The 18,921-nt window shown below is 41.8% G+C and overlaps 1 protein-coding gene across 2 annotated transcripts in view; it reads left to right on the top strand.

Moving 5' to 3' along the window:
* Positions 1-18,921, top strand: part of CELF2 (CUGBP Elav-like family member 2) — a 563,407-nt gene that overhangs the window by 174,361 nt on the left and 370,125 nt on the right. The window contains exon 1 of one of the 2 annotated variants that reach the window (XM_057403774.1): positions 6,971-7,450. The exons of the other annotated variant lie outside the window; for it this stretch is intronic. Within the exon in view, the coding sequence (XP_057259757.1) occupies positions 7,398-7,450 (53 nt within the window). The 5' untranslated portion in view covers positions 6,971-7,397. Of the gene's footprint in view, positions 1-6,970; positions 7,451-18,921 lie in introns of those variants that run through there. 2 annotated transcript variants of the gene reach the window in all.

The raw sequence follows: 18,921 nt of genomic DNA, 5'->3' as shown, positions 1-18,921 counted from the left end.
AGAAAAAGCATGGCGCTGCACTTTCACAAATAAAAGAAATAAAAGAAGTTTCTTTAGATAATAAAGACGAATAATTGCACTCAGTAATTAAGGAAAAAAAATGTGCTTTCTCTGATTTCCCCTGAATTAGGAAAAGGACCTTTTTAGTGAACCTTTTACATGGGTAAGTTGCATTTTAGAACTGAATTTAATTCCAGCCTTCTATTGATCAAGTAATACTGTTATGAAACTCTCTCCTGGACTGTTTTCACAGGGATAACATATTTTTGGTGGGTTTTCTTCCCCCTCAGGAGAGCAACAGACTATTTCAGTGTGTTCCATAGTGCTTTGTTTAGACATATACACACACCTGTACATGCATTTGTAGATGCTTGTTCCTATGCAAGCAGATAAGCACTTCTAAGCAAAGGCTCCAGGGGAGTTACATGCCCAGAATCAGGACACTTAATTGGATTTTGTGCCTATAAAAATCTCCTGCCAGCTGTTATGGCAAAAAAAGGAGTCTTCCCATTTTGTCAGCTCTCCCTGCCTTTGTAAGAGGAAGATGAAACACTGTTCTCTCTAGTGAGCCCAGCAAATCTTGAATCCCGACCAGAGTCAGACATAAGCTCAGCCTGTGCTGGTGCGGGCTAAAAGGATGCTTCTCTGTGCCTTTGTATGAAATATGTATGTGATAGCTCTGGCATCTAAAGCATTCTCTCTTTCCCTACTTGCATGTCATCCTCTTCAGGTCAATAGCAAAGCACGCTGTCACAAGGGACATTGTGTGTGTGTGTTTGTCTCTGTTTAAAGGATATAATCTCCATGTGCAAGGTACGTGTTTGTGGTTGGCACTTTTAAAATCATGCGCCTGAATGTAGCTTAATAAAGATGAATCTCAAAGCGGAAGAATTATTTCATCATTTTCTTAATTTCATAACAATTCCCTTTTGCTGTTTTCCCCCTATTTTCCCCTATGATTTTGGAGCTTTTCAATCATTTTCATTTTAAAGTGTAGAGTATAGGTGATCATTTTTTTAAGCTTCAGGGCTTCCTTGCTGTGCTACAGCAACTCCTAAATTTTTGAAGTGGTGGAAGCCATCTGTCTCAACAGATCATGTTCTTTTACACTGAATGACGAACCAGCATTTCACTTGATTTAGACTTAAAACAGTCTTGGAAAGGAAGGAATTTCATAAGGCTGCCAATTTTTATGTCTTCTATTAAGTTCCTAGTGTTCTGCTCTGTAGATTGCTAGGGTGGTATCTGTCCCTCCCAGATGGGAAAGTAGGGCACAGATAAAAAAATAGTTTTCTCAATGTCAAGAAGGAAGACATTGAGAGGAATTAACCGAATATCTCCATCCAGTCCCTTACCAATAATCATCCTATTCTCTGGACTTCTGTGATGAATAGAAAACTGGAGGTAAATATTTGAAGAGTCTATTAAAGACATATGGGTATGGAAGCACTGATTTTCCTTTGTCCCTTTGAAAATCGTTTCCTAAATATTTTACAGCATGCATTCAGCATAATTTAATTTCTCTTAGATTTATACTCCAGCGCCGCATGAGATGGCATTCAGACTGCGTAAATGCAGCTGTAGCCCATGTGAAAACATGGCCTTCACAACAAAGCACTTATTAAGGTCATTACTGAAGTTTTTATTTTCTGGACTATGTTACAGAGGAAGCCTGAACAATAACCTTTTTATAAGGATGCATAAGGACCTCCTGGTGTTCACTGTATGACCTGACACCACAAGAATGAAAATTAAAGGACAAGCAGTGTCAGCACTGGCTTTGCCGTCTGCTGCAGCACTGGAATAGTTAACAGCTGCTATTTTCCTCTCTCCCAGATTTGACCCATGAGTCTTCCGAATGGAATGAAAGGGTGTGCAAGTGGCTCCTTCTGAACATGTCTGGCAAATACAAGAAGAGTTTCTTTTCTTTCATTCTTTCCTTTGGGTTAGGAAGGGCAAGCCCTGCCTTGGACTACAGAAGTGTTCTTGGTCTACCAATGCTGCAGAATGAAGAATTCCTCCTACTAGCCAAAAAGGAGAAATTTAGCACAGGAAGTAAATGTTTGGCTCATATGCTGCTTAAAGTAAACTACAAACACAATTAGGATGATGCGAGTTTGGGGAAGACTGTCTTTACAGAGAGCCTGGAAAGCATTGCTCCCATAATAAATTATGCCGTAATAGTAATTTTCTGCTAGGTGTGAATAGGCACAAAACACGTCTTTGTTCATAATGTTTTTTATTGTAGCAGTTGTCATAAGCAAAACCTGAAAGTACTTGAAAATCCATTAAAATCACAATAAGAGTTATAAAAGAAAAACCCCATCTCTTGAAAGTTTATCTCTGCAGACTTTCTAAAAGTGAGAAGTCGATAAGTATGAGACACATGTATGTGATTTCAGACTAATGATTAACTGTTGAAGTGCTAGCTTTGTACAATCAGGCCTGCTGCTTAGCAAAGAAACAAACCCCTTCAATCTCTTAAGCTCCTGGATGAAGCCAGCTTCTGAATTGCTATGTGTGATAAGATGTGCTGAATCCCAGACTGGAGGGACATTGACGGGCCATGAATCAGTGGTTACTGTCTCCAGCATGTTCCAGTTACAGTGCTCTTTCCCAAAGGGCAATTGTTACTTGGATTTATGCCTGCTTGTAACTGCTTTATCTGTAGTTGTGTCCAAGCCCCAGTGCATTTCATAAACTTAGGGCTTACAGTTTCTTGTCTTCCAGGTCATGTATTTCACAAAGAGAGAATGGACTTGCATTAGAGATCTGTAATACTTGGATTTACTCAAGTTCTAGAAGTGAGATTTTTAATTTTTTTTTTTTTTACAGAATTATTTAATTCAGACAGATTTCTTTCTTCACACATCCAGGTCATGAACAAGTGCTCCAGTTCCCAAGTTAAAACAGCATCTTGCCAACTTCAGAACATTTGGCTGGTCAGCAGGAAAGGAAAAGCTGCTTGTAAAGCACTGGAATGCATTTTCAATTAGTCACTCCATTGCTTAAAAGGCTAGGCATTAGACACTGGGAGGAGAGGCTGGGGGGGAGCAGTGCTGGTGGGGAGGGACAGTATGAGGCACTTTGGAGAAGGGCCTTTATCAGCCCACAACAGCAGCCCTGAAGCTGGAGGCCACTCTTTAATAGATAAGCTTTTGTTTAACAGCAGGCTCCCTAGAGACAGTGAGGTTTTCCTGGTAGAAGACCAGGATTTCTTTCAAATAAGTTAATATTGCTTTGTATGAAAGAGCGGTGGAAAATATGTGTTGGGAAGATGCTGGATGGTTATTTATCTCTCTAGAAAGGTTATTTATTTTATTATTGCCTGATAACCAGGCTGTTGGGCATCCTGACTAAGAGGTCGTGCTTTGGCAGACCTTCCTTGGCTCCTAAAATATTTTGAATGAGATAACAGCATTGAAAGAAGATTAAATAACCAACTCAAACTGCTTACTAGGTTTACTGTCCTGCCCAACGCTACGAATTCCTCAGTCCAGTGGGTTTCTGGTAAAGAAACAGCTGGGAAAAAAACGCTCAAAACATAAAACCATCTTTCTAATACTCAGTAGCCATCATTGCTTCTGCCTTTTTTAAAGGCTTTGTCCTGTACTTGACCTTCAAATGTTTGCAGCTAGCTGATCTGGAACGTTTTTGACTCCACAGCTGTCTAAACTAAGGGTGATGACATTGCTTAGAGATCCTTTTGTGTATGTGTGTATATGTGAATACTGTTTTCAAAAGAATATATGCATATTTACTTTAACATGACTCAGAATCTTGGAAAGCTTATAGTTCTTTATCGTATTAACTGAGAACTGCCAAGCTCTTGCTAGCTCATGCATGTTATGGCATGAGAAACCAAAGGTATGCAATAGGCTGGTTTCCAGCAGGTAGAGGAAATGTTAAGGGTTGTTGCCTTCTGGCTAAGTGTGATAAATTTGCTCAAGTAATATTTCACAGATGTGCTGGGCTGTTTTGGCAAACGAGGTGAAGATCATAGGAAATTTCTTCACTTAAAAGCATAAAAATCAAAGTTTTGAAGACAAAGTTCTTAACCGCAACAGAAAACCACACTGAACTAAAAGACAGGCTGGAGTACCACTATCCAAGCGCAAGAGTTAATGTAATCCTGCAGTGGGTTTCTGTTTTATTTGTTTTCTCCTACTATAGCTACACGCTGCATGAAATACGTGAGGCTGTTTTGGAAAATCCATTGCCCGCCGCAAGTTTCTCTGTGCTAAACTTAATCTTCTAGCTTTATTTTTAGCAAACTTATAGTTGCTTTCTTCAATGTCGGAGGGAAAAGATGGCAAAATGCCAGCCAGGTCCAGCAAAAGGGAGACCTGGCTTTCGTTCCAGACGTGAAAAGTTTAAGATAAAAATAATAAAACCCACCATAAATAGTTTCAAATATGAAAGGAATAAGAATCTTAACTCCTATGGTATAGTTTTCACGTGGAGGAAGTAATGGAGTGCTTTCTGTGCAATCAAAACTGTGTTTATAGAAAGTATAAAATATACTGGTAAGAGATAGAATTTTAGACATGGGAGATAGTTTGTGGAATTTCTGGATGACCAGAGTAAGAGATGTTCAGCATACTGGTGCAGTTTGGCACTCACCTGAAGCGGAGGACAAGGGATCACTTGCTACTCTTGGTATTGGTTTCTCCACATACATCGGGGTAAATTGTGGTCCTCCACCCCTTGTGTCTAGTCCTGGAAGTCTAGGCATATACAAACATCCAACCTGAAAGTAAAGGTCTCTTACCCTTGTACCTCTCACCTACTCCTTACCAGTACAGAAACTAGAAAGCAGTCAGGTCCCGAAGTGGGGTGAAAGCGCAGAGCATCACTGCCTCTTTCTTATCGTGCAGCAGTGGATGGGTAGGATGTGACAAGGACTCAAATTGGGCTTGTCAAAGGGACCAGATAAAACAGTATTTTGATTCTCTTTTTTTGTTTGCAGGCTAAGCTTGAAGCCCTTGTTAATTTGAGCCTGGTCATCAATATGAGATGTTCAGTGAGAGGTTTATATGGGACAATGTGTGAATATAGCTGTAAACCCAGAAAATTTGACAGTAGAGAGAAAGAGAAAAGGCAGCGTACTGTAACCACTTATGTCCTCCCCAGCCTCAAGTGAGGGGTTAGCCTGTGTTAACAGTGGTTTACAAACTTCGGGGAAGAAAGGAAAAGACACTGTCCAATCTCTTTTTAATCGCTTCCCATGCTGTAAATGAAGGTTTCCTCAGCTCCACAAAGAAACATATGACAAGTGGGGATTGAATTTCATTTTCCATGGCAAGCACCTAACCCACCTCCTGTCGGTAAATTAATATATAGCCCCAAAGGTTCCAGAGGTGGATACAACCCTTATCTCTGAAGAAGTGCTCAGAGATATGTGTGTATAAGGTGAGAAACACCCTGTGCCTGTTAAGAGGGAGATGGAGCATCTGTAACACCCAGCTGTCCTCCACCCCTAGATATGCATCTTCAATCTCACCATCAGCAGTCTCTGATGTGTTTGTCCTTGTTACACCCCTCAGAGACAAAGCAAAGCCATTGGAGCCATGGCCCAGGGGAGGGTGTAAGATCCAGAGGTCTGAAGTTGGGGCCCCACTTGCTGAGGCCGGAGGGGGCTCACTGTTCATTTCCCTTAAATGAGGGATTAGTGATGCACTGGCCTTTGAATACAGAAGGCATTTTGTATCTAGGTTGCTTAAAACCGGTTGTTTTATCCGACTCCACTATCTCCTGGCTGCTGTCTGGCAGGCAAAATGGTCACAGGGCAGTGGGAAGCCTCAGTGTCACCTTCTGGCAAGGGCAACACTGTGCTGCCTTTGTACTATAGGGATGCCAGCAAGGGGGAGAGGGGGAGTCAGCCTGCCCCAAAGCAGCCTACAGCATACAAGGGAGCCCTGGAAATAGTTTAGACGAGTTTTATCTGTCCAAAGGAAGTGGTGGTGGGAGACTTAAAGCAGCCTCAAAAGGCCTTATTGTACCCCTTATTATGTTTCCATGAGCGTGCGATCCCACACATTACCAGAACTCCATGTGACCACATTAATGCTTCTTTTTAACATATAAGGGATGAACTTAAATTTTTTTACTTTTTTTCTTTTGTAATTTTAGGATTTGGGTTTTTTTTGGGGGGGAACTGGTAGCAAATTGAAAGTAGGAGCACACACCTATGGTACAAATAGCAAAGTGGAACCATCCGTCATTTGGGCTAGTTTGGTTCTCATTGAGCATTTCATAAAGGGCAGTTTTGTCGTTCCCCCCCCAATTTTATTTGGGAATTTCTAGCAATCCCAAGAATCAGTCGAGCTCAAGGAGAGGGTTCAGTCATTCACGTGATGAAAGGAAAACATTTAGGAGGAGGAACACATGCAAAAGATAAATCTTTAAACAGAGGGAAATCGATGTCCAGAAGTGTTACAGAATCACAAAATAAGCCGCTCCTCCCGATTTTCCCACATAAACGCACACTGACAGCACTTACACAACTTTACTTTACTTACGCTTTACTACTTATTGATGTAGCAACAGACACAAGAAATGGAGTTCACAGAATTACACAGACGCCTTTCCCCCCTCTCAAACACCCAAAGGGTTACATCTGTCTTTGCATTATTAGGCTCTATATTACCCCACCATCATACAAATCAGGCTGCTTTCAGTCACAGCTTCAGCTCACAACCCTAATGGCTTTTAAAACATAAAGGGGGGACACAACGAGGACTCCGTACTCCAAAGGCTGTGAACTGGTTTTGATGTGTGCATTTGCCTGTCTCTAAGAGGGGCTAAGGGGAGGAGAAAAGGATGGGAGAGGGAGTTGCGTTAAGTCCCTCCTTTAAAAGTGTCAGACTCCAACCTGCACAGAGCAGGGAAAGCCCCCAACAACCTTCAGGAAATAATATAAAAGCTAAACCTCAGAGGCAGAAGGAAATACCCAAAAGGAGAAGTCTGCAGCTTGCAGTAATCTGTAAATGATTGCTGACAAAGACTGGAGGCTTCAAGCTTGAGCTGTGTTTGCTCCAAGAGGAAGCCAAGAAGGACGGTGTTAATAAAGAGAGATTTAACTGAGGGCTGTGCTTGGAATAAAGTGGGCTACAAAAAGGTCAAATTTGATCAGTTGGAGCAGATTACAAGGGCTTTAAAAGGTAGTGGTAAAGAAATGAAACTGGGACTGTGAAGCAATATAGCACAGGATTGATTTTGGGGGTGGAGAGAAGCTGGGACAAGTGCTTATCAGCTTGAGGAGGAAGAGCTGTGCTGGGTTTGTTGTCATTCCCACACTCAGTAGAGTACTTGCTGCTTTTGTGGTTAGGCTTCCCTGCCGTGGGGTTGTTTTTTTCCTTCTTTTATATATATATTTTATCTTTGTTATTCCTGCAATGGTGTCTATAATCTCTGACTTGGATCCTCTGAAAAGCTGGAAAGTTTTAAGGTAGGCCTATGTTTTCTTCGGTTTAGCCCTAAATTAACGGGAGTTTGTGTTATAATCGGAATGCGAGCCCTGGGCTTGAGTAAGAGAAAAGTTTCTGGTAATTAGAGCCCTTTTAAGATACAGCAAACCTTTGAGCAGATGTTTAGAGAGACCCGAGGGAGGGTTTTTAAGTATGCTTCTCGGTGTTACAGTGTAGAGGGGTTTTTTCCCTTCCTTTCTTCCCTTTTTATACGGAGAGGTTGCTCCGCAAATTCAAGTTAGCAGTAAAGGCTCACACCAGTTGAAACTGCGGGATTAACTCCCTGCTTTCCGCACCGTGCTCTGCGGGCGATCCGGGTGGGAAACAGCATGAAAGTTGAGCAAGGAGTGGGAAATAAGTCTTGGGGGGGGAAGGAAGGGGGACAAACGTGCTTGTTTCGTGTCTTGTTTGGCTTTGTTGTTGAAGCTTCCACTCTTTGCTGTCCCTCCAGGGCATGTGTTTGATACTTAAAAGTTTGATGCTTGCAATCAGTTTGGTACTGATTTTTTACCTTCAGCACTGCTGTTTTCCTTTGTATAGTGAAAAGGGGTAACTTGAGCTGCTAAAGAGAAGGGAAGGGGGAATCATTGTTAACGCCTGCTGCAGCTATTACAGCTCCACAGTGTTAAATGACCTTGTTTAATGCTCCTTGTAAGTGCTTTATTGAGTGTCCGGACGTGCAGAAAGTTTGCTGAACTTCACTGGAAATATTTGGGAATGTAGACGGTGAAATGAAATAAATGAATGAAATGAAATAAAAATAGTTATATATAAAACTAAATGCATTTTCTAAAGCTCTTAGGCAAAACATGGAGCTGCACCTAATATTAATGCAGTATTTTGTTACTTAAAGGGAGTAAATTGCAAGGGGTTTGAGAAGGTATGTGAATTGTGGTATTATTATGCTATATACAATAATAATAATACAGGATATTTTAGCTTCTTACTGCAGTGATTTACAGAACTTATTAATGTGTCCTGCGCTGAAGGAGGAAAACCAACCCTTCTAAAGTCAACCATAAAGTTTACTTACATTAGTAGTTTTTTTCCTTTTTCCTCACATTTGCAGAACGCTGAACTTTTCCTTTTTGGAAGCTTGAATTTGTCTGTCAGTCTTCTGAGCCTGTGCACAGGAATGTGAACTGAGATCCTTTATCCTTGACTGTGGCATGAGGCTTGGCACAGCGGTCTTACTGCAAGTTTGTTTTGTTGGTTTGGTTTGGTTGGGGCTCTTTTCAAGTCATTTAGGACTGTCAGCACGGAATGATGGGGTTTTATTCGACGTTCAAAGCCTCGGGGGGGATGTGAGCTCAAATGTGTTGTGCGGGATAGTGGAGTGCTGTGATTGGCATCTGGGGTAAACAGTCACGTTACAGCAGACGGGAGCAGGGGTGACTGCTGTGAGTCATCACCAATGAATGCCAGAAAAGGACTTTCGCAGAGCTTCATATGTGTTGTCTTACAGCGTGTGCTCCAGAAAAGCTATTCTAGGAGTTACTTTAAAAGTTCACCTCACTCTGTGAGACTACTTCTGATTCCTCGGCTACTCGAGTCAGGTGATGCCATGTTTTTGCTGCGTTGAGGGATGACACGGAGGACTTGAAAAGATTGAAGGAAGAGGCAGTGTTGCCCCCTCAAAGAATCCTGCTTTCTTAGAAAAAATGATGTATTTGCATGACTGTAAAAAAAATCTCTCCTTGGCGCTTTTCCCCACATTTCCCAGTGATGTGTGTATGTCTGGAGATTAGTTGTGTGGACGCAGAGCAGGTCAAAGATGTGATTAAGTCGATTTTACTGGACATGTCTGTGTGTAGTTACCGTGTATGATTACAGCAGCGACCCTGTATGAATATGGCATTGTGCTGATCAGTGGCAGGATGCAGAGGGTTAAGGGGTGGCGCATCACAATATGGTATATAAGTGAAATAGTCACTGATAGTAAAAAGCTAGAAGTCAATGTGCAGTTCATATGGCTTATGACTTACTGCACTGAAATGCTGCTTCTGCGTTTCATAAATAAGGCCATATTTCCAGCTTGTTTGATGCTTCTGAGCTTACTGGTTTTAGTGCCTCTTCTCCGTGTACAAAGGAGCCTATAGCTAACATTCATAAGAAACAGAGGAACGTTTCTGTGTGCTTCTCTAAGGTGGCATGTAGCAATGCTTAAGAGCCAAATGAGATGCTGTGGCAAACGCTATGCTCAGCTCAAGAGTAGCATCCTATGGCAGCAAATGCTCAACTTTGTTTTCCCTGTGCTTCTACTGTAATTTATTCTGTGACTCGTTCACAGCTTGAGACCTGCTTAGCTGGGAAAAGACTGAAGGATGCAGATTTCATGGAGGCAGGGCAAGGGGGAGGAATAATGGCATTTGGGCTCAATAATTCTCAGGGGCTTGGTGCAGCTATGGACTGCCTTGGTGCTGATTTCCCTCACCTCAGCTGAGCTCTGGCTCCTCTGCCCTGCTCCCCAAATCCACTGGAAGCACATCCTCTGCCCTCTGATTAAAGGTAATAATAAAGGAAAAGGTACAACAGAACAACAGACAAGGCGGTGGGAGGTGATGGAGCCTGATGGGTGTGAGAGGTGGCGTTGGAGGATGGCAGGGGATTTGTTGGACTTTAACCAGCAGCACTGGGAGAGCTAGCAGAGGTATTAATGGCAATAAATGGCAATGTGGTGTGTATATATAATATTACATCAGGCCTCCCTCTTCCGTTGTCTGTCTGGGGTAGGACAGAGAGGGTTGCAATGCTTTCTGGCAAGCCTCAGCACCCACTGCGTTCACGTTACAGCAAGGGGGGAGGAACTTGGGCTCTAAACACAGTTTAATGTGCAGAACAAAACCCACTTCAGAAAGTATTTTCTTTCACTGGATTTCTTGATAGTGATCTGAATATTAAAGTTACTGGAAAGTAATCTCTGATAGCTCGTGGATTTGTTCTTTCCCTCCTGTTGTCTCTCTTCAGATAAGCTCCCAGCATAAAATCTATGCTTTGACATTAACACAGTGCTGCCTGATCTTCCTTTATAGATGCCTTCTCACTTTTCAGAGTGACTACAGTAAGTGCCTTGTCTGTTGTACTCTTTGGAGCCAGGAGAGATTGGCAAAACTTCAGGCCTTTTCAGAAATCCTCCAGAGCCTTACAGCAAATGGTGTGTGCTTGCCCAGCCCTCCGTAGACACAGGAATCCCATTTACTTACATCCAAAACGATACGGGAGTTGCAAGTCTAGACCCCCTAGTGCGTAAGAGACCAGGATCAGCTCCTGTGACTCCAGAGATATCTCTGATCCCTCTTTGAGACTTCCTTGTACATCTGAGATGTGGTTTTGTTCCTCCTGTGCAATGGGGACAGCTTTGGTCACTGTTTCTGGAGTGACCTGTGCTCTGGGCCTCTACAGCAGGTAAAGCGTGGCAAGGAGAGGCACTACAAGAGAGCAAAATATATCTCTCAAGGCCATGTCTATGCTGCTGCTTTTCTCCCTTCATTTGCTCCAGCAGGGCTAAACGCAGCACTATAAAACACATGAACTACCTATACAGGGAAGACCTTGTCCCCCCTTTGCGTTCCTGTCTGATATGTGACCTTTCTGTGCCTTATGGCTGGGAATACAAAAAAGTGGGTTTTAACTTGACTTTGCAACCTCAAGGTGAAATCCAAGCAAAGAGTAGGAGTGCTTCACTCACTTCCAGACTGTGAAGCAGTGGATCTTGCTGTGCTGCTCTGCATTCAAACGACCTGCATTTCACAAATACTATTGAACTGGCCCATAAAGCTTGGCTGGTGGAGTTGGGAACATCTTGTTTGGAACACGCCGTGTGTCAGGCAGACGTACGGATTCAAATGTTCTCTCCAAAATGCCTTTTCCCACCACACATGCCATCCAAACAACCTGTAAATGGTTTGGCTTTTCAGGAAAAAAAGAAAAGCCATTTTCATGCTTGACAAGTCAGTCCAGGGGGAGCAATTTCAGCCTTGTTGGTGTTTGTATTATGAGCTATTTTGGGTAAGTAGCCCTGTCATCATGTCCTACTCCTGTGATTGCCTATGGACTGAATAAAGTGATCAAATCGGGGAAGAGGGGGGGGAAGTTCACACAGCAGCTCAAATTCAGTTGTTGGCACAGAGCAATAAACCAAGACCAAACACTGATGTGCCAGTCTTATTCCTGGTTTGGCTTTTGCCTTTCCATCTTAGCAAAGCTTAGGATAAGGCATCCTGCATTATATTCAGTATCAGAATAGACCAGTTGAGTGCCTGAATCCCCAGCACAGAACCTTTGTTCAGGAAAAAGGGGGCAAAAGAATCTTATTTCACATGGCAGTGTTCAAGGCCAGGTTGGATGGAGTCCTGGGTGACATGGTTTAGTGCGAGGTGTCCCTACCCATGGCAGGGGGCTTGGAACTTGATGATCTTAAGGTCCTTTCCAACCCTAACTATTCTATGATTCTATGTGCTTTACTCTGAGGACCAAAACAGTGTTGTCTCCATCTGCTACTCAAAACCAAAAGAAAACAAGTCCTGAAAGTCTGGCCCATGGATATAATGCTGGACGCCATCACCACCAGGTAATGGAATTTCAGATGTTAGTGGACAATGCAAATTCCCCCCAGTTGCCACAGTATGGTGGCTTAAAATAAATAAATACACACAAAAAGAGGGGTGTGTATCATGTAATAACCAAAAACACGTTTCAGAAATGGTTTTCCAGTTAACCCCTCCAACAACACAGAGCATGTCAGAGATGGATGGCACCGGAAGGGTTGCTAGTGAGGGTCACGTAGATCCTGAGTTGTGACACCAGGGGATGGTGGTTGGTTCTAAGCTGTGATACGTAAAATACGAGCAGCAAAACAGTCTGGATTCCCCTGCTTTCAGTTTGAATGACTCTGGAGTCACTCAAGTGCATAATACTGGGATGAAAAATTAGGGTCAGCTATATCAGTGTATGAGATTTTTCATCTTTTGTATCTGTGATTCCTCTGCACTTTATTGAGGACAATGCTGGCAGTTTTTCTTGGCTTGTTTCTTAGAAATGCAGGATCTATGGGGTGATTGGAAAAGTGAAGATAACAGAAAATAGCAGATTAGGATGTAACACACTCCTGCACCCATTGTTGATGGCTGAGAAAGTCATCCAGTCCTTCTCTAAGCCGGTGCAGATTTATTCTTGCATCTTTATTTTCCCCTGATTAAAATTCAGTATCACTCCTTTCAATAAGAGGTTATTCTCCACTGTTTTACTAAAAACAATCCACTTTTCATATTAAGCCTGTATACAAGCGTATTATATCTTGTTCATTTGGACACGAGTTGTTAAATCTTCCATGTGCTTTATGGGGGATTTAACCATCCAATTCAAATGAATGCTCTCTCACAAAGAGGTTTACTTGCCATTGCTGCTATGTTTTTTTGCCTAACTGTTTAAATTGCCCCAACCCCTAAAGCATAATATGAAATTACTGTGCCAGCAACACAGATGCCTAGCAAGAGTGTGACGGTAAGCGTGTAGTAACACTGTGATCCAGCCACCAGCGATGCACAGTTCAGGGACTTCCTATGCCAGCAGTGATGCCTTTTTCTTGAGGAATGCTTCCTCCATGAATTCATCTGGTTTTGCAGTTGTAGCTTGGAGCCCACAGCATCTTGCAGCAAGGAAATTCTGTGGTTTGACGCTTTCCTGGTTGCGTTGTGCTACAAAAGCAGTGCTTTAGAAGGGCTCTCTTTATGTGTAAGTTTGCCTTGCATCTGTGTTTTGGGACATGTGGTAGCTGTTTTGAGAGGTTTCCCTGCTAAGGCCTTGAGACACTGAGTTCAGGTTCCTTTCTTTTGAGGGGAGATTGTGTTATTTCTGTATCTATTATACCCCTAAATTTCACTCCCAATCCTTGGGCGACATGGTCTAGTGTGAGGCGTCCCTGCCCATGGCAGGGGGGTTGGAACTGGATGATCTTAAGGTCCTTTCCAACCCTAACTATTCTATGATTCTATGACCTGTGATTAGTGACATTAGTTAATGGATCCACATGTTGCAGGATGCAGGTAAAACCAGGATCATCCTTTCCCTACATGCGCTACTTAATCATACTGATTTTCACCTACCACTTCATAGTCTTCATCTCTTAAACCAGTAAGAGTTCTGATTTACTCCTGCAGATCTCTGCAGCTCTTTCCTAACCAACCCACTACTAATTTTAAGCTTTGTTTCATTCTGCGCTCAGTAAAACTGAAATAAGGAGGAAATAGCCTGTAAAAGGAAAGGTAACCGGGCAGTGGCAGGGTTACCTTGTGACTTGAGAGATGAGGTTATAATTTCAAGGTTTTCCCATGCTTTCTGTGTCAGTTTGAGTGAGTTACTTAATCTTCGTTTGCCTCAGTTCCCACAACTAAAATGGAGTTGTTAATACCTATCCTACCTATTTTGGCTATGAACTTTTCACGGCTATAGAGATGTGTGGCTCTTTTTGTGCAGAGCCCATAGCAGTGAGGGCTCAAGCTTTGGTCTGGGCTTTTCACGACCTGCCCTCACAAGGATAACTTACTTCACTGAAACTAGAATTTAACTCTTTTTGAGAGCAAGCAATTCCTTGGTCATTTACTAAACCCCATTCTTCACTGTTTCTGCCTTTACAATGCAGCTCCCCAGAGGAGCCACTAGAACTCCCCACATGCACCAGCTTTTTTCCAAGAGGTTATTAGGCTGAAGCTGGTTTTAAGCCTGAAACCTAGAGCTGAATGATCTGGCTGAGCTTCGCCTAATGGTAAATTACTTAGCTTGGGTGTCCGGGTTTCTTATTATTCCCCTTTGGGTTTTTCTCTGTGTGTATGTGTGATGCTTCTGTTCAGTAACCCATTATCAAAATGTGTAAGTTCTGTTACTGTTCTGCTTTATTAAACTGCCTCCAAGCTTAGTCTTTCCTTTGGTGTGCAAGCTCTTTCTCTGCATAGCTGCTTTTTTCATGTCTGATAGGTGCATATGTGAATAATTTGTTTCACAGGCTCATGTTTTGCTCTCCATTTTCCTAATCCTTTCCTCAGTTGACATACAACTTTACTCACCTGTATTCCATCACATTTGTTCAGTGATACCTGTGCCAAGTGGCATTTTCCCAGCCATCAGTAATGTAACCACTTGTCTGCGTGCAGTCATTAGAGCAGGGGTGTCATTAGAGCAATGAAACTCTTCTAGTAGTTATTATTACAGCATTGCCTGTATAACAGGCTTTGTTTTGTTCAAGATGGATTCATTAAAGATCTCTTGCACCCCTGTTAGTCTCAAGTGCTGTACAAAGGATGAAGCAAAGGTGCAAACCACCAAGGAGATTTGCAGGTTCTCTTCCTGGGCCTTTACATCAAGACCAAGAAGATTTTTACTTTGTTTGACCTGAGCAGGAGCTGAATTTCTTATCTGTAGGGAAAAACTGCTCCCTATGGGTGTTGTCTGGTGAGTCTCCCAAGGAGCCTGCTCAGGCTTCAGAGCTCTAATACTCCTGAAAAATGCTCTGTGGCACTAAAAAATTCTTAGCATAACCTGAATTTTACTGTCTAACCTCTGAACATGCTTCTTCCTATGGATTAGGCTCAATTTTTCCTGAATAAGGAACCCAAACAAACCAACCTCATGAATCACATTGCTATTTACCTTTCTCAGATGCTTTTTCTTTGACTGTGTGTTTCCCCATGTTTCATCACATGTAGAAGAGGTCCCTTGGGTCTTTTTATTCCTCATCTAGGAGAGTCCATGCATCCCCTGCTCACAGAGTTCTGGTCGTTCATTATAGGATGCTTGTTCTTGAGTTGGTCCTAAGCTGGTTATCAGCCAACTATGAACTGTTGATCTGCAGATACTGGCCTTTTATTGTTGGGTTTTTTTTTCCAATTGAGATTTAAAACTAAGGAATTTCTAAAGGTAGGAAGATTTCTAAAGGTAGGAATATTGGGAGACTCCAGTGGTTCTCACAATAAATGCACTGCCTCTTCTGCTGAACATGTGGATTTCAGATTATTGGGAAGATCTGTCATGTCAGTTGTGCTGGGTTCTTTTTCCTTTTTCAGATGTCACGTTAAATTGTCAGTAGCTGGTTACCTGCAAGAAATGCTTTATATGGATTCTTTGTATCTGTTAAAAAATTCATTTACTTGTTCAAGTAACTTTGCAAGAGTCTTCGGTAGGAGAAGACTGATTCTCAGCTTGACGTACCTGAACTGCAGACTGATACATTTATGTATTAAATTAGTAGATCAATGGAGCCAGAACTTAGTTGAGGTTTGAAATCTTGGTATGACTTTGGAGCAATATGATTAAGCATATTCCATCCAAGAATTTGCATGGGTATTACAGAAAGCTTTAAAGTAAAAGAGGGGAGAGGTTAGTTTTTTTTCTTTAGCTTTAAGAGTCTTTGTTTTAAGTAGGGTTCTTGTTTTCCAGGTCCTAAAGAAGAGTATCGTGTATTTATTACAGAAAGGACTTCAGGCGAGTCTTTGAAGCTGTGGACATTCACATTCTGAAAGATATGTGGACTTACTAATCTTTTTCCACAAAGAATAGGTTCTAAATTTACAAGTGAGTTAATCTACAGGTGTCACCCCAGCACTACTCTTCCCGTTACTCTCATCCTGAACCAGGAGGCACTGTCACATTTTAAGCCAAGACTACCTTAATTCTGCAGATAGTAACTAAATTCACCTTCAAGCACTTGTAGGATGAATTTCACTTCTCAGTCTCTTAGGCTGTAATTAATCAGTTTTAAGCAAGCAAGGGGTTACTGTATATTAATCAGAGGTGGTTTCTAGTCCCTGGGAGGTTTGCATGGCTTTATGTGTGACTTCCTTCAAGAAGTGCTGGGTCTGTCATCTGTGTTATGTATTTGAGCCTTAATTTTTATGTGCCCTGTCGGTAGTAGAGCTGTTGGGCATGTTTGCTAACTTGGCACTTCAGCTGAACATCCTTTCTGCCTCCATGCGGCTTAGGGGCAGAACTTCAGTCCCACCAGTAGCTGGCACGGCTGAAGCTGGTGGATGATGTCTCTGTGGCCCTTGGACTTCCCCCTTGCTGGAAAAACTGACCTTGCCACAGGCTGCAAGATGTTGTTGACTGGGGTCAGGTTTTGGCTGGACATGCCAAAATAAGGGATTTGGGAAGAATTACAGGCTTGGAAGGGGAAGATAAGTATTAAAGGTCTCAAATGCAGTGGTGGGGAGAAAAGTATTTGTACACAGATGTAAACTTTTGTTGACTCAAAAAGGAATTAATTGGCAGGGTCTTTTATGTAACTTTAGGGGTTAGATTTCCAATGACACAAACTGACGATGTTCTATTGAGCAAGATCTACTTGCCCCACATGTACTGCAGAAGACTTGACATCCTTCCTTTTGTACATGAAGTTTCTGGATCTAATAGGAGAAAAAATGTGTTGGTCAGAGCACTTATTGTACTAATTAATTCCATCCTGCTGATGCCCAGTTTTACTGTGTCTGAAGTCTGGACTCTAAAAAAACTCTTGGGAATAAGGATACATTAAGTTTTAATTTTCTACTTATTTTTTCCTGTGTTTAAAAGAAACAGACGACCTAGCTCTTTCCTCTGTAGTCAGCGTTCAAGTAGACTAATAAATTTAGCATAATCTATTAACAAACCTAAGCCTATGGCAACCTAGGTCACAGACAAGCTGTGTAAACTAACTATGTAAGTTGCATACCAACTCCAAATCATTGGGAAGTGGTAATAGCAGAAACCAAACTTGATATATTAGAAAGTAACTTTATTTCTTCACTACCAATTTGGACTGAAAGTTTCCCGATTTTTGCAAAAGGATTTTGTAGTTTATTTATTAATTAATTCATGCAAAAGCAGATTGTATTTTTAACTCGGAACAACGTGGTTCTCGCATATGGCTCTGGGACTGCTCTTAGTCTGAGTTCAGATCTCCCTGCTGTTCAGTGCGAGCTGCAGCTACCTCTGTGGGCAGCAAGTTGCTCTGTTTGCCATGAGAGTCATTAAAATCTGTGGTTAATGAGAGCTTACACCATGCACATAGGTCTTACAAGTGCTACTGTGGAGTCTTGTTACATGATGATGCCTCAAAGCTGGCTAGATTGCTATTTTTTGTGGATCTTGAGGTCTTCTTTTATGTCTTTACTGTCATGCTTCTCATAAGAAGAATTCAAAAGCAGCTTCAGTCTTCCACCCCCACACCCCAGAGAAAAAGCAAGTCTTTTATTAAAAGATCCCCTAATTTAAATGTACCCTGTCTAGCAATATTTTCTATAGCAAGCTACAATCTGAGTTTTCCTATTGGTTGGAATCTGGGATGCAGGTTTTGCACTTTGCATCCTTTCTTCTCTGTCTTAGCTGTAGATGCTACAGAACCAAGCGCAGCAGGGCATCCAACCATAAAAATAAGTAAATATTCTTACAGTGACAAAACAGCACAAAGACAAAACTTGTGTTGTTCACATTGGTGTGGTTGGGTAAAGGCAATAGTCACTATTTAAGAAAAAGTCATAGAATCATGGTTTGGGTTGGAAGAGACCTTAAAGATCATCCAGTTCCACCCCCTCTGCCATAGCCAGGGGCAGTAAAATGAAACATAATAAAATAAAACACCTTAAACCAGAATCTCTTGTAATATACAGGAACCTAGTTTGAATATAACTATGTATTAATTTGACTGTACTAATCACTGCCTTGTTTTCCCATTAAACTCTCTGCAAGTCATTGCAGGGCTGATTGTGCATTGTGCATTGTCAATTCAGGTTGTGGATTAAATTTAAGCAGGTATTATGAAAATACAGTCTATAGCAACAGGGGGAAAACAAGCTCTGTTGATGAAAATGAGCCATGCACACAGTGAGCTTGCGATTTGAACATGAAACAATGTCAGGCTCCAGGTTGCAACATCACAAACCACGATTTAGAGGAAAGTATTAGTTCTGCATTTATTCTTTTTGTCCCCATTTGTTCTTATGATACACAGCAGCAGTCAGACCACACAGGAAGTTTGCACAAATCTACGTGGCCCAAATGGGATGGGAAAGCAGAACTAGCCCAGCAGCAAAGGGTTGGGCATTTTGTGTTTCTTCCGCAGCTGGAAGCTTAGTGTGGCACTACCCAATACAATCAGCTTTGCAGGGAGGAAGCTGTGCAATCAGTATGTATGATGGTTTCTTAAGATGTGATGATCTGGAACAGAGCAGTTACCTATATATGGTATCTTTGTATCTCCTCAGTAGTAGCAGCCGATTTTAATTCCTTCAGGAAGATGATAAAAAAATGGGCTTTAACTGAGGGTTTCCAGCAATAGTTAGCTAATAAGGAAGTCCTTTTAGGTCTGAAATTATGAGGAATGTTTAAGTATGGAGGCAGAGTTGTATAGAATCACAAACGCTTCTCAGTTCATTTTTCTTTTTTGTATTTTGTATTTCTTTTCTGGTTTTATTGTTTGTATTTT

The sequence above is a fragment of the Pezoporus wallicus genome, unplaced genomic scaffold, assembly GCF_028554395.1.
Source record: "Pezoporus wallicus isolate ANWC-B61680 ecotype Strahan unplaced genomic scaffold, APGP_CSIRO_Pwel_v1 contig_6978, whole genome shotgun sequence".
Taxonomy (NCBI): domain Eukaryota; kingdom Metazoa; phylum Chordata; class Aves; order Psittaciformes; family Psittacidae; genus Pezoporus; species Pezoporus wallicus.
The sequence above is the reverse complement of the archived record's forward strand: the minus strand, read 5'-3'. Positions and strand labels throughout refer to the sequence as shown.